Source organism: Anser brachyrhynchus (assembly GCF_964034855.1).
Source record: "Anser brachyrhynchus genome assembly, chromosome: 2".
In the NCBI taxonomy this organism is placed as follows: Eukaryota; Metazoa; Chordata; class Aves; order Anseriformes; family Anatidae; genus Anser; species Anser brachyrhynchus.
In genome coordinates, this window is record NC_137695.1 from 54,796,546 (window position 1) to 54,810,858 (window position 14,313).

Genomic DNA, 14,313 nt, shown 5'->3' on the forward strand with positions numbered 1-14,313 from the left:
GCAGCTTAAGTCTCCCAAGAAGCATTAGTCAAGGTCACTGGTACGTATCAGGATTCATTAGGTGATCTGCCTACTGTTCTAGTTTTGTTTTTCATCAAAACCAAACCGAACATTAGCCAAAAACCATCACACACAAAATAAACAAATAAATGCCATCTAAATAAGAGAGCCCCCCCTGCTCGTGCAGGGACACCTAGCACAGGTTGCCCAGGACCGTGTTCAGATGGCTTTTGAAGACCTCCAAGGAGGGAGACTCCACTATCTCTCTGGGCAACCTGAGCCATCGTCCATACAATGGTTCCTGATATTCAGACAGAGCCTCCCATGTTCCAGGTTGTACCAACTGCCTCTTGTCCTGGCACTGGGCACCACTAAGAAGTACTGGTTCTGTCTTTTTTGCACCTTCCTTTCAGGTATTCGCATTGATAAGATAGCCCTGAGCCTTCTCTTTTCTAGGCTGAACAGTCTCAGCTCTCTCAGCCTTTCCTTGTAGGAGGGATGCTCCACCTTCACCATCTTTGTGGCCCTTCACTGGGCTTTCTCCAGTATTTCCACATCTCTTGTGCTGAGTAGACCACATTAATTCCTTTTGACAAACTGAAGTGTACTATTCAATATCTCTCTGAACATATTCACTAATAAGCCTGTTTCTCTGTTCTTTCTCAAGGATGCAATGTTAAACCTTTCTTCTATTAAATCTGCCTTCTTGTTATCTGAGTTAAAATGAGTGGTAAAAAAATACTTGGTATAAAAAAAATGGAACAGATGGATGTCTTAAAAGATTCCTCTTTTCTTCCTGCATTTCTCCTTCCACCTGCTCCTCTTATTTATTTTAGGGGAAAGAAAAAGTCTTCAGAGGCACAAGCTCATGTGCAGAAAAAAACTGCAGAACAAACATCTAGCAGCTTCTTAAGCCTGAGACAACTCACATTTTAGATTGCACACGAAAAGAAGTCCCTTTGATGTAACAAAGGTGAGCATCTACTGACAAATTTCAGCAAACATATCCTGGAAATCAGTGAGTACGTTCCAGTTCAAAGTTGATTTTAACTGGAGGGAAAATGCCAGCAAATTATTGAGATGTAAATAAATGGAGGGATGATACTACAATATTAGCCTTTAAACACTGTGTGCTTGTACCTGATACAGGGAGAAGCTTAGAATACAGCCAGCAGTCTGAGTGTAATGGTCTTGGTCTCAGATAAATCAAGAGAAGGCAGCAAAATTGCAACTAAAGAATGAGAACAATACTTTCCATGTGCACAAGGAGGATATGCTAACAATTAACATTTTTGAAAGCCTAAAACTGTGACATTCTTAACAGCCAGAATTCAGCATTTACTGCACATTACCCCCTTCTACTGAAGGTTGTGTGTGGGGTGGGATTTTTGTTGTTGGGTTGGTGTTTGTTTTTTTTTCCCCCTCCTCCTCAAGATACTGGCATGGACACTACAGCAGATACTCAGTATCTCACAGTAGTTTTATTTTTTATTTTATTTACAAAGGATATACTTATTGTTTAGTACAAACAAACAAAAAAACCTACTCAGTTCCATGTTCTGCTAAAAAACTTGGCAGGGTAAGATCCTAAGGGCAACCCTAATGACTACTCCAAAACAGCTACCAGCATACCTGTAGTTAATGCCTATCCCCCAACCCACCATTTCCAAATTCAACAATCAATTTAAGCCTAAGCACATATGCAAGGCTCAGCCTCATTAAAGAGCCAATTCTTTTTACATTACAGGATAGGTAAGCCAGATACCTGAATAATATTTTCTTAATTCCTGCTAGTATAGATACTGCTTTGTGGCCCTCCTTTGGGCATGTTTTAAGAGGTCCACGCCCTTCTTGTGCTGGGGGCCCCATAGCTGAACACAGTACACGGGGTCTCAGGAGAGCAGAGCAGAGGGGAAGACTCACCTCCCTTCACGTGCTAGATATACTTCTTTTGATGCAGCCCAGGACATGGTTGGTTTTCCAGGCTGCAAGTGCACGTTACCAGCTCGCGTTGAGCTTCTCATCAGCCAGCATCCCCAGGTCCTTCTCCTCAGGGCTGCTCTCAAACCACTCATTATTCAGCCTCTATTCACATTTGGGATTGCACCAACCCAGGTGCAGGACACTTGGCCCTGTTGAACTTTGTGAGATTCACTTGGGTCCACCTCTCAAGCCTGTCAGTGTCCCTCTTTATGGTCTCCCTTCCCTCCAGTGTGTCAACTGCACAACTCAGCCTGGTGTTGTCCATGAACCTGCTGAGGGTGCACTGTCCACATCACGAACAAAGATGTTAAGCAATACTGGTCCCAATACAAACCCCTGTGGGATACCACTCACCACTGGTCTTCACCTGGACATCATGTCAATCATTCTTGATCTGATTATGGAAGTAATTTCTGTATTTCTGTGGCTGAAGCAGAAACCTGTGTGACTTTCTTGTGGTCTTTAAAAGGAAATACATGGCTGAAGAGGGAATGAAGAGGTGGAAAATGTGAGCAAAGGCATCTCTGCTTCTCACATGTCAACCATCCTATGATACTTCAGAGCAAAAAAGGCAGCTTAGTCCACAAACAATTCATTGATGCTAAACTGCTGTCCTGCAAGAGAAAGAGAAGGAAAACTCCTCTTCCTCTATTCCCTCTTGCCCCATACATCTCCTCTGAAACAGCCACATTGAAATTGTCTCCAAACAGCCACTCAAAAAAAATGCATTGCTCCTTTGCAACTAACTGCCACTTATGAAGCTGTACCTTATGAGAACTCACAGAGGAGCCACAAGATTTCCCAGCTCTTGTTTTATTCATATTTCATTCACTCCAGCATTCACACTCCAGGAGCATTTGCTTCACTCACTCTGCATGACTCAGATACACAAGAAGTAAACTCCTACCTGTTATTGCCCATAGTAACAGGCAGAGAACACCAAGTCCAAATGCCATGCTGCACCCAAAGGGCAGTGACAACTGCTTTTCCAACCAGCTGCGTGGAAATTATAGGACTTGATGTCGGTTTCCTCTAATATTGTTTAATACCCTGCTGTGGCCATGAAGCACTGCAACAGACAGCACAGGAAGAAACAGGTCAGATGTGAGCATCAATTAGAATGTCACAGTAAAAGCAAACAGACAGGTTAAACACAGGCTTCATTATTACTTCCTGACTTGACTGACGACATAGTAGATTAGGCAAGGTGAAGATGCAGAACAAATTACCTACCTGGAAGTCTCATTCTCTGGAGATACAGAAATGTTTGAGACAGATTGGTACTTGGTCTCCTGTACTTCCAAACCCTCAAATGCTATGGGTGAACTTATCCAGACCCTGGTTTTGGCGAGGCTTTAAATGGAAACTGACAGGGATTCCTAACTAAGCCATCATGGACAGTATCAACCACAATAAAAATCCATGAAGTGTTAAATCAGTTCTCAAGGCAGCATTCAAGCTATTCCCTCCCAGCTACCAAGGTAATACAAGCAGACACCCCTCCAGAGTTTCTAAGCCGACATTCCCTGCCAGGATACTAAGTTCTCCATATAAGACAGCCAAAGCAACAAATAGGTCTACGAAGGAATGAGCAATTCAAATCTACATTATTCATCCAATGGGAAAAAAAAAAGTTAGTTTAGCCAAACTTACAACTCCTCCCATACAAACAATCCTAAACAGATCCAAAAAAAATCTTTGTAAAGGAAAACATGAGCAGTGTTTTAATTAGAGAATAGTTCTTCTCAAAGCAGAGCATTCCAGTCAATTCCCTTTGATGTTCATTAAGTGACTTGGTAAAGACAGTGACATTCAAATCTCAGCTACCTATATGACAGAAATGCTGCTAACTGGCTGCTTTTGGCAAGTTCCTTAAAACATGTACTTTTATATTTTTAGTTTAAAACCATTCCTGCCTTGTCCTGTCATTATCTGTCCAAGTAAAAAGTTGAAAAGTTGTTCTCTACATTTTTTATAAGCCCCATTTAAGTACTGAAAAGCTGCAATAAGGTGACCCCAGAGCTTTCTCTTCTCCAAGCTGAACAGCCCCAGCTCTCTCAGCCTGTCTTCACAGGAGAGGTGCTCCAGCCCTCTGAGCATCTTTGTGGCCCTCCTCTGGACCCGCTCTACCAGCCCCACATCCTTCTTGGGCTGGGGGCCCCAGACCTGGATGCAGCACTCCACCTGGGGCCTCACAAGGGCAGAGCAGAGGGACACAATCACCTCCCTCCCCTGCTGGCCACCCCTCTGTTGACGCAGCCCAGGATGTGGTTGGCCTTCTGGGCTGCAAGTGTGCACTGCTGGCTCATGCCGAGCTTCTTGTCTACCAGCCCTCCTCCCCCACCCCCCCAAGTCCTTATCTTCAGGGCTGCTCTCAGTGAGTTCTTCTCCCAGTCTGTTCTATCTAGGACTGCCCTGACCCAGGTGCAGCACCTTGCTTGCACTTGGGCTTGTTGGGTTCTCAAAGGCCCACTTCTCAAGCTCGTCCAGGTCCCTTTGAATGGCATCCCTTTCTCCTGTTGTATTAACCGCACCACTCAGCTTGGTGTCATCTGCAAACCTGCTGAGGGTGCACTTGATCCCACTGTCTATGTCATTTACAAAGACATTAAACAGCACCGGTCCCAAGACAGACCCCTGAGAGACACCACTCCTCACCAGCCTCCACCTGGACACGGAGCCATTGACCACCACTCTCTGGGTGCAACCTTCAAGCTAATTCCTTATCCGCTGAATGGTCCACCCATCATATCCATCCCTCTCCGACGTAGAGATCAGGATGTCACGTGGGACAGTGTCAAAGGCCTTACAGATGTCCAGGTAGATGACATTTCCTCTTGGCTGGCTGTCTTGGATCACCTCCTTTTTCTGTACGTGCCTCAACACTGCTTCCAGGAGGATCTGTTCCATGATCTTCCCCATCACAGAGGTGAGGCTCACTGCTCTGTAGTTCTCCGGGTCCTGCTTTCAACCCTTTTTAAAATGGGAGTAATGTTTCCCTTTTTCCAGTCACCAGTGACTTCTCCTGACTGTCAGGACTTTTCAAAAATGATGGAGAGAGGCTTGGCAACTCCATCAGCCAGTTCCCTCAGGACCCTGGGATGCATGGCATCAGGCCCCACAGCCTTGTCTCTCTTCAGTTTCATCAGGTGGTCTCAAACATGCCCTTGCTTACAGCAGGAGGGACTCTTTTTTCCCCCAGCCCTTTCCTAGAGGCTCAGTGACTTGAGAGATGTGGAAAGCCTGACGGTCAGTGAAGACTGTGGCAAAGAACTTGGTGAGTACCTCAGTCTTTTCTGTGTCTGTTGTTACCAGTTCACCCTTCTCATCCCTCAGAGGGGGTATACTCTCCTTGGCCTTTCTTTTCTGGCCAACGTACCTAGAAAATCCCTTCTTGTTATTTTTTGCACCTCTTGTCAAGGTCAGTTCCATTCATGCCTTGGCTTTCCTGATCCTATCCCTGAACATCCAGACAGCATCCCTACATGAACACGCAGATAGCATCCCTGTACTCTTCCCGGGCCACAAGTCCCTGCTTCCACTGCCTGTGCATTTCTCTCTCACACCTAAGTTTGTACAGCAGGTCCTTGCTCAGCCATACCAGTTTCCTGCCTTCCCTGCTTGCTTTCTTACACATGGAGATGGAGAGATCTTGTGCTCTAAGAAAGGCTGCACCTTAGAAAGATCACCAGGATTCTGCCAGGTACCAATTCCTTGACACAAACTCTTCAGCAACAGGGCCATTTTTTTTTTTTGCAGTCTCTCATTTCCCAATTGCTCTTGTGTCCTTCCATGGTTATCTGTTTTCATAACAGACAAAAAAAGCCCCATAGTACCGTGGCAGCCTCTGGACCCAGTAATCCAGGAGCGGCCTCATCAGCACTGAGGAGAGACTAAGGATCACCTACCTCAGCCTGCTGGCAGCACTCTGTCTAATGCAACCCGGAATACCATTAGCCTTTTTGGCAGCAAGGGCACACGTGGCCAGCTTAGTGTCCACAAGGACCCACGAGTCCTTTCCTGCATAGCTGCCTTCCAGCTGGGGAACTCCCCGTGGGTACTGATGCCTGGGGTTGTTCCTCCCCTGAACTTTGCGTTTCCCCTTGTTGGCCAAGCCAGTCCTTTCATCACAGCAGCTCATCACGCTGGTCAGGCATGGCTTCCCCTTGGTAAATCTATGCTGACTGCTCCTGATGACTTTCTCGTTGATCATGTGCCTGGAAATGCTTTCCAAATTTAGGTGCCCCGCCACCTTCCCATGGGGTCCAGGTGAGGCTGACAAGCCTGAGGTTCCCCAGGTTCCCCCTCCTTGCCCTTTTTGAAGACAAGAGTAACAGTTGCTTTCCTCCAGTCCTTGGGAACTTCTCTCAATCCCCACAATCAAAGATTTGCAATTTGCAGAAGCACTTATTCCTGAAACTTGAGGTGTCTGAGGTAGCAGGCATTTGCTGTAACCTTCACTTAGTCGCAGAAGCAGCCAAATGGACCAGATGGGTAAGACAGATTTTTGGTTCTTGAGACTACAGAAAAATGCACCAGGCTCGGAAACAGAACATCAGAAGGGCAAATTTAACACTGGTCAGAAGGCAGAAGAATTTTGCTTATTTTACAACCTTTTTTCCTAAGTAAGAGCGAACTTTACTGCCACACTGCCACTAAAAGGAGACAAGTAGTGGTTTCTACATCCTGGAAGGGGGGACTGAGGAGTCCACGTAACTTCTAGCAACACTAAGAGAAACCATGAACTCCAAGTGGGAAGGCCAGCCCAAAGCACAGGTTATATCACTCCTCCAAAGGAGCAAGTATACCATCCCTGTATCCTCAGCTAGCAGAGATTTCAAACAAAGGGGAGAAGCTTTGCTTTATGAACACTGCTCTGCATGTTCTGTACGTCCTCTGCTACCTGGTTCACACACACACAAAAAGGTATTTGTAGGAGCTGAAATACTGGATACCTTTTTCTGATGCCAATTATCTAGACTTTTGCAACATCCCTTGCCTTGGTTCAGAAACATAAGTACTTGTAAAAAAACCCGAACATATATGTATATATATATATATATACACATATGTATACAGTTTGTAGTAATAAAAGTTACCAAAGCAGCAAAACGCCAGGCTTTGGACTGCACACTCAATCCTTACAGTATTCACAGCACGAGGATACTCTGTATGCACAAAAGCAGTGTCTTCTCATGCTGCTTTGTGGCAACACATCTATTTGTGTTTAATTCCTACATAATGAAGGAGCTTCCACTCACTGCAAAACCAGTTTATGTTTCCTGGTATTACGATCATGCTCAAACAAAGCACACATAGCCACAATTCAGTGCATAGCTTCTGACCCAGAGAGAGAACAACCACCAGAAACCAAATGCTTTCTTCAACAGTTAAGACAGTAAACACTCAGAATTTCAAGAGCTTGCATGTATATGTGTAATGCTCTTCTTATCTTCCTCATCATACCATACTGTTCCCAAGTGCATGCTTCAGCACACAAATGAGACATTAAAAATCATGTAGAAGGCCAGTCATGAGATTCCAACAGTTAAAAGTAAGTAAGGCCACGAGATGGATTCTTCAGCTGAATCTGTCCTTCACTCATATAACAAAGAATTACTCCTGTTCTGCTACAAGCAGACAGATAACGCTGCTGTTACTGACTTTGGATTTTTTTGGCTCTTGAAGATTCAAGACTGATATACACTTTTAGGTGGATGAGGGATGGCAGCCTTGAGCCCACAGACAGGTAAAAGTAACTGTATGCATATACACACATTATATATATATACACATATTTATACATTGCCTTACTCTGAGCATTTGGCTCTGTTCTAGCCAACAGAAAGGAGATTCTGAACTGATCCCTCAAGACAAGTGTTTTGATTTTATGATGTTTTAAACATCTGTGGTTGCTGATCAGGACCATGATGTCATTTGTTAGATAACACACGAAGTACAACTTTCTAAAGGAAAAGAACTGCCCTTTCCCCTAGGGGATGTTCCTCCTCCACCCCAAATCTCACTGTGCATTTTGTTTTACCTGGGTTTCAATGCAGATTCAACTCATTTGCTCAGAGAGAAAAGGGTCAGCCAAGCAGAACTACCCTGCCACCTTTTACAGGTAATTAGTCCACGGCTATAACAGTAAGAACACAGATGGACTGCATTACCTGTATTTGGAAATACATTCAAATCCTAGAGCTGCAGAACAGCAAATGGTATAAGGCAGTACACTGCTGTCCTACTAGCTACGGAAATCAGAGATAGGAACAAGTGGTGCCTTTGAGTAGCCAGTGAGCAATGCTAGCCAGCTGATGCCTCCAAGAGAGCGAGGGCTATATGAACACTGGGCAAAGTGACACTAATAGTGGTAGGAAAGGCAAGCAGGGGCTTCTCACCTCCTTGCCCTTCTGGTCAATAGCACAGCTTGGCAACACGACAAAAGAAATGCTGAAACAGTATCTGAAATCTCAAGCTGCAGTTAAAGAAAAAAAAAAACATTATTTTTGATGGATAGCATCTCTTATATAAATCAGGATGGCAGAGTAAATGAACACATTACCACTTAGTCCGACCTGCACCAAATGGAAGTGTCTTTATATATTCTGTTTCATGGAAACATTAACATATATAAGACAATTCTTTAGGAAACCTAACACCCACTGAAGAATTCGTACCAGTTATTTCATCAGTTATCACGCCTACATTAATACCTGAGCCAGTGAAGTAATAGATGAGTATTAGTATTGTATTAATGTTGCAGAAGGGTGAAAAAGAGTATCTCATGACATTAGCATTTGTCCCTAGCATCACAGAAAAAAACTCAGGATACTTGCAGACAGCAGGAATTCTAGTATTAAAGCTACTACATTAATGCACGTCAACAAAACAGGCACATCTAAATAAAGGGGACAATATTCAAGCTTTTCAACAGATGTAGAAGGTACGACAGAATCATTACTACTTATGACCTGTGCAAAATGACTTTCTTCTCACACAACTTTCTCTCATTATGTACCTATACTTGAAAACACAGAACCATGACCACCACGGGGAAGTTCGTTATTGCAGCTATGGGATACAGCTGCAATTGTTAACATCTCTGCTTTATTCAGAGGGGCTCCCATAGGTCTTATTGCAGGCTGACACCTAGATCGATATTATGGCCCAACTCTAAATCAATTCTCTGGGTCAAGTTTAAAAACACAAACAGCAAGGTAATGGTGATAAAACAACTAAATGAAGAAATGAAAATATCCTGCCATGTTACACTGGTGAACTGTGTGACCCATTACTTCCCCTGACACCCACAGCTCTGTCAGCTGGTAAAGGATACCAAATGGACAAATAGCAACAAAAAGCAGTGCTCTGTAGGAAGAATAATTTTATTCTAATAGATTTATACAGCCTTTATTACAATTGCTGTGGAGACAGCAAACAGTGGAATTCCTAAAGATGAGATGCTTAGCATTGTTATATCGTGTCAAGAATTACATGCATGGAAGAAAAAAAAATTTTAAAAAAATGATGGAACTGCTCTGAAAAGAAACTGAAGTGCCATTGTCAGTATCAGGATTTATACCATATTATGGCATAAAATAATAACAAACAGAAAAAGTCTGAATCATTCAGGATTGTTAGCGCGCAATTTGCATTACAGATATTTGTAAAGCCTTGAGGTCAGCCAGACCAGCAGGAAAGGGGCACCCACAGATCAAAAGCTCCTGTCAGCAGAGGTTAGTAGCACAGATGGACAACACTAGACATCTCAGAACTCTGCACTCCCCACTGGCAGGACAGGGAAATATCTATCCTCCAAAGAGAGACATTAGAGTGAGGAAAACTAATGGATAACTCCTCCAAAACAATATACTTTGGATTCCATACACATTCAGTTCTCACCAGAACAGGGCCTCATTTATCAGTTATCTTTGTTATCACCAAATACGTACTCTGCCAAGAAAATGAAATGAGTCCTGGAAAGGGAAAACTTGAAGGAAGATGGTATCTTGTTCCATGCACTGCCCTAAGGCAAGACAAAGCATTGTTAAATCCTCCTTTGGATTTCTGTCTAACCTGTTCCTGAGCCTGCCCTGAAAGGTATTTCAGAATTTCTTTAAGTATCTTCCTCCATTGCTTAACTATTTTTACAGCAGGGAAACAGACCACAAAACAACTATCCCACTGCTGTACATAACATCACTTCTGAATTTTGGAAAAAGGGAGAGAAACTTAGCAGACTTCCTGCAAGGAGGAGACATACACAGGCAGAAAAGGTGGTATGAATCATTTTCAAGCTTGCACAGCTTAAAGTTGTTACTGTCTGACAGCTGATTGAAGGTCTGGGTGATGACACCGTGTGGTCTCAGTCCAATTCCAAGCGGAAGTATATCTTTTGCTTTTTGTCGTAAAGAAAGTTAGCTGCACCGCAGGGTCCAACTCGATGTGGAGACATCCTTTTGTGGCAGAAGTAACATCTCAGGCAAGGGTTAATAATTCCAAGGAAATGTGAGTGAACTCTAAGGAGGCTTAGAAGAAAGATACTCATTCAGATAGTTTGAGATGGAGCAACTGATCAGATAAGCGCACAGAACAGAAGAACTATTTTGCACCTGTTCAAGGTCAAAAATGATTGTATTAGTCACCTATTAAAACTAGAACAAAAGATTAGCTATAGCATCAAGTTGAAGCTAACAGTATTTTTTTCCTACTCGGACTACCAGCCCTCAACTATAAATAAAAAGGAGCTATTTGTTGGTTCAAATCATCACTGTTGTACTGCAGTTCTTAGGATTTTCATAAATTTTAAGTGCCTGAACTATAGCAATCACTGAAAAATTTCAACCTACAGTAGAAAAAAATAGGTTTCTAACTCTCATTGCTGCAAAGAAAGTTTTACAATTTGAAAATATAAGAGTCACAGTTTAACATTAAAAAACAGTTTAAACACTGGCACTTTTTTTTCTTTTTTTTTTTTTAAAAGAACTTCAGGGGACAAAGTCATGGCCCCACCTAAGTCAGTATCAGAATTAAGGAGTTCTCACAACACTTGAACCATTGTAGATATTATGTAGCAGAATTATCATCTAATACTTAAAAATCAACTTTTCTTGTAACATCACCTCTACCTAGCTATTATCATCAAAGCTAGTATTTGCAGACCTGGGGGACCCAAGTTTGTAAACACACTGCATGAGAACCCTGGACACTGATCTCAGAAGTGCTGAGCACAGAAAACATCAATGGTGAACAAATGAAACTGCAAACAAACGAAACTGCAAACAAACAAACGAAAAAAAGCTCACATATTGTGTCTTGGGTACAACAGTATACAACCAGAAAAGCCAAGATCTTGAAGGTGAATTATATAAACACTCTCTCCAATTGTGTCCTCCTCTTTTACTGCTTTCAAAAAAAGACTTAATACAGTTGGATGCTGTACATCCACTTCTAGGTTTGAAAGCTTGTATCCTGATACAAGACCAAAGGAGCCGGTAGTTTTTCTTAGACAAGAAAAGAAGGAAAAAAAAAGTTTTCGCTCACATGACCATACTAATTTTTACACCCATTGTTAGCCTTCATCTTTAAAAAAAATAACAAAGAAACAAGAACAGAAAAAACACACACACAAAAAAAAACAACCCCTACAGCCATTGAGCAGATTTCAATTTAAGAACAATTATCAGCAGGTAATTAACTTCCTACCACTTCTGTAAAAGCAGCCAAGCCACAAGAGGCAGAACTACTATTTGAATTTCTACAGGCCAACCCCCCCACCCCCCAAATATGCCACCCAGTATCAATAATTGAAAATGGCACTCCTGTGACACCGTCAATGCACTGTGTAGAAAAGGGGTGGCTTAATGCAAAAATGTAGAGGAATATGCAAAGATAATGGGAAAAAAAAAAACACTTGTTAGATTTCAGTTTAAAAGCCAGTTGACCTCAAGATGAAAATTCACAGAAAGCTTCTTTAACCATGCTGTTTAGAAAACTGCTTGCTTGTTATAAACTGATAAAGCAAGCATGCACGTGCACATACCACCACCACCACCCCTACTGAGAGGACAATCTCTGCAGCCCCATTTTAGATGACTGAGCACTTTTTTTTTTTTAATCCATCTATATTTAACCTGTGGAACACCTTATAACATGCAGAAGAGTTAACAAATTGTATAGAGAACAGATTTCCTTCTTTTTCCAGGAAAAGGTTTTAGGACTAAACAATCACTAAAACATCTCCTCAACAAAGTTAATTAGCTGAAAACTGAACACTGAGTTAACCACATTCATGCCACCTCCAGCTGGACTGACTAAATTCTTATCTGCTCATTGCAAAGTCATATCATCCTGAAATATACTCAAGTTAGACCCTGATATTGGTCAGAAAGAGATGAGACATTTAAATGGAAAAAACTGTATCTACAGTTATATTAGATTATAAATTTGTACAGAAAGTTTGTGACAGAAATTGAAAGCTAACTGCTTTATAATAGGAAGAATTTCTCCCCAGGGGTACAATATCCATTACTATGGCTCTGTACTTCCTCTGCAGCACTGAAATTGGAGATTGTTGGATGTACAGCACTTGATCACAGACCCGCCTCTAATTGCTGAATCCTGCTACAAATATACATTTAGTAGCATTACCAAAACTGGCAAATAAAGCATCACCCCTTTTCTTTAAAATACATATAACCTAAGTCCATGTTATAAATATGTGAAGAAGCCCACACAATTATTCAACTGGAAAGGGTCTGAAGTTCTCCATCTGAAACAGACACTGTGTGTGCATGTGCAAAGGAAGGGAAGCCAACTCTATATGAACCATTCGTCATGGACATTGCACTAGCAGGTTCAGAAACCTGCATGTGGGAACTCCCCCAACTCTACACTGCTGAGATTAGCGTTTATGAAGTGCACTTCTATCCCTCCATCACAATACTCCCTGTAGGTGGAGGAAGACTAGCCTGGGCAGGCAAGCATCCCCGGAGCAGTCTCCTCTACAGGCCATGACCGTAACTCCAGTGAGCCTCAACAGTGTAAAATCCAGGCCACACTGCCTCTTCCACAGTGCTTAAGGGAAAAACACCTGCCTATGAATCTTGCACACACATACCTGCACCACTCAGACACACAGTTTGATGTGCAACATGCTGAACAGCTCAACCCCCACCATCTCAGTTACCAAAACGAATAGGGACAGGATCACCTATTAACTTTGTACTGTACCAGCTTTTTAAGGATGTAGATTTGGCTTAAGACAAAGCCTAATTGTGAAATAACAGCTGCAATAGTAAACCCTGCAAAACACAAGGGGGTAATTAAACAAAGCAAACGTATTACAATTGTGTGGCTGAGGATCAGGCTCCTGCTATAAAACACTGTAAGGACAAAGGCATACAGAACCTAACCTGAAGAGTTTAAAAGCCAGTATCCTTTATCAATGCTAATATTTTGTCACATAGTCAGTATGAGGCACATGGGAGTACTCCTACAGCACAAACAGATTAGGGAGGACCACAGTGGAAAGCAACGTGTGTTTCATTTTCATTCCTCACCTATCTGACTAGTTCATTGGTTATCTGTTTAAATGACACAGACCTGAAGGGGGTCAGGGGAATGACTGGGTTATTTTCTGTATTTGTAAATAAATCGTAACATAGATAGCTCCCAAAATTACTGTAACAATTGTGACAGTATTTTCTTCTGTTTAAGCTCTGCTCTACTGCTCCTAACACACTGACAAAGCATTTCACATATTAAACATTAGCATCATGTTCCCCAACCACACATAAATACTCATTTAGGCTGTAACACACATGTTGACAGAAGATGGGATGATAACATGAGTAATATCCTTATATCCTTCAGATATCTATATCCAAATAAACACACGAGGACAATGTAAAGTTATGATTTCTGAGCTCAGATAGAGCTACACACACATACACATATAACGTCTGCAAATGAAATCAGCACATACACATCCCCCTCATGCAGCCCACGGCTGTTTCTTCCCACACTCCCGGCCTAACAGGTTGCACACACACGACACACACACACACACGCTTTGCCTCGGGTGCTGGCGGCGGGAGGGCGAGGCACGAGCTCCCTGACGGCCGGGTTACCCCTCGCGCTGTCCCGCTGGGGCTCCGGCACGGCGCTCGCCCACCGCAGTGCCCGGACCCGACCTCCCGAGGGCCCTTCACGCCGGCTGGGTGTCCCGGTGGCCCGGCGGGGAGCAGGGACCAGCCGCCAGGCAGGGAGATGGGCAGCGCCGCGGCTTCTTTCCGCCGTTCGGGCGCGGAGGCCGCGGCTGCGACC

The 14,313-nt window shown here is 43.1% G+C and overlaps 1 protein-coding gene across 14 annotated transcripts in view; it reads right to left on the reverse strand.

Annotated features, from left to right (window-relative positions):
* The window catches only part of KIAA0319, a 61,017-nt gene that overhangs the window by 45,080 nt on the left and 1,624 nt on the right, over positions 1-14,313 (reverse strand). For 2 of the 14 annotated variants that reach the window (XM_080578138.1, XM_080578137.1), the window contains exons 2-3: positions 10,307-10,514; positions 2,891-3,052 (exon numbers count right to left, since the gene is read on the reverse strand). The exons of 7 other annotated variants lie outside the window; for them this stretch is intronic. In XM_080578138.1, the coding sequence (XP_080434264.1) occupies positions 2,891-2,939 (49 nt within the window). In that variant the 5' untranslated portion in view covers positions 2,940-3,052; positions 10,307-10,514. Of the gene's footprint in view, positions 1-2,890; positions 3,053-10,306; positions 14,311-14,313 lie in introns of those variants that run through there. 5 more of the 14 variants (XM_080578139.1, XM_080578140.1, XM_080578142.1 and 2 more) reach the window with 4 other exon arrangements.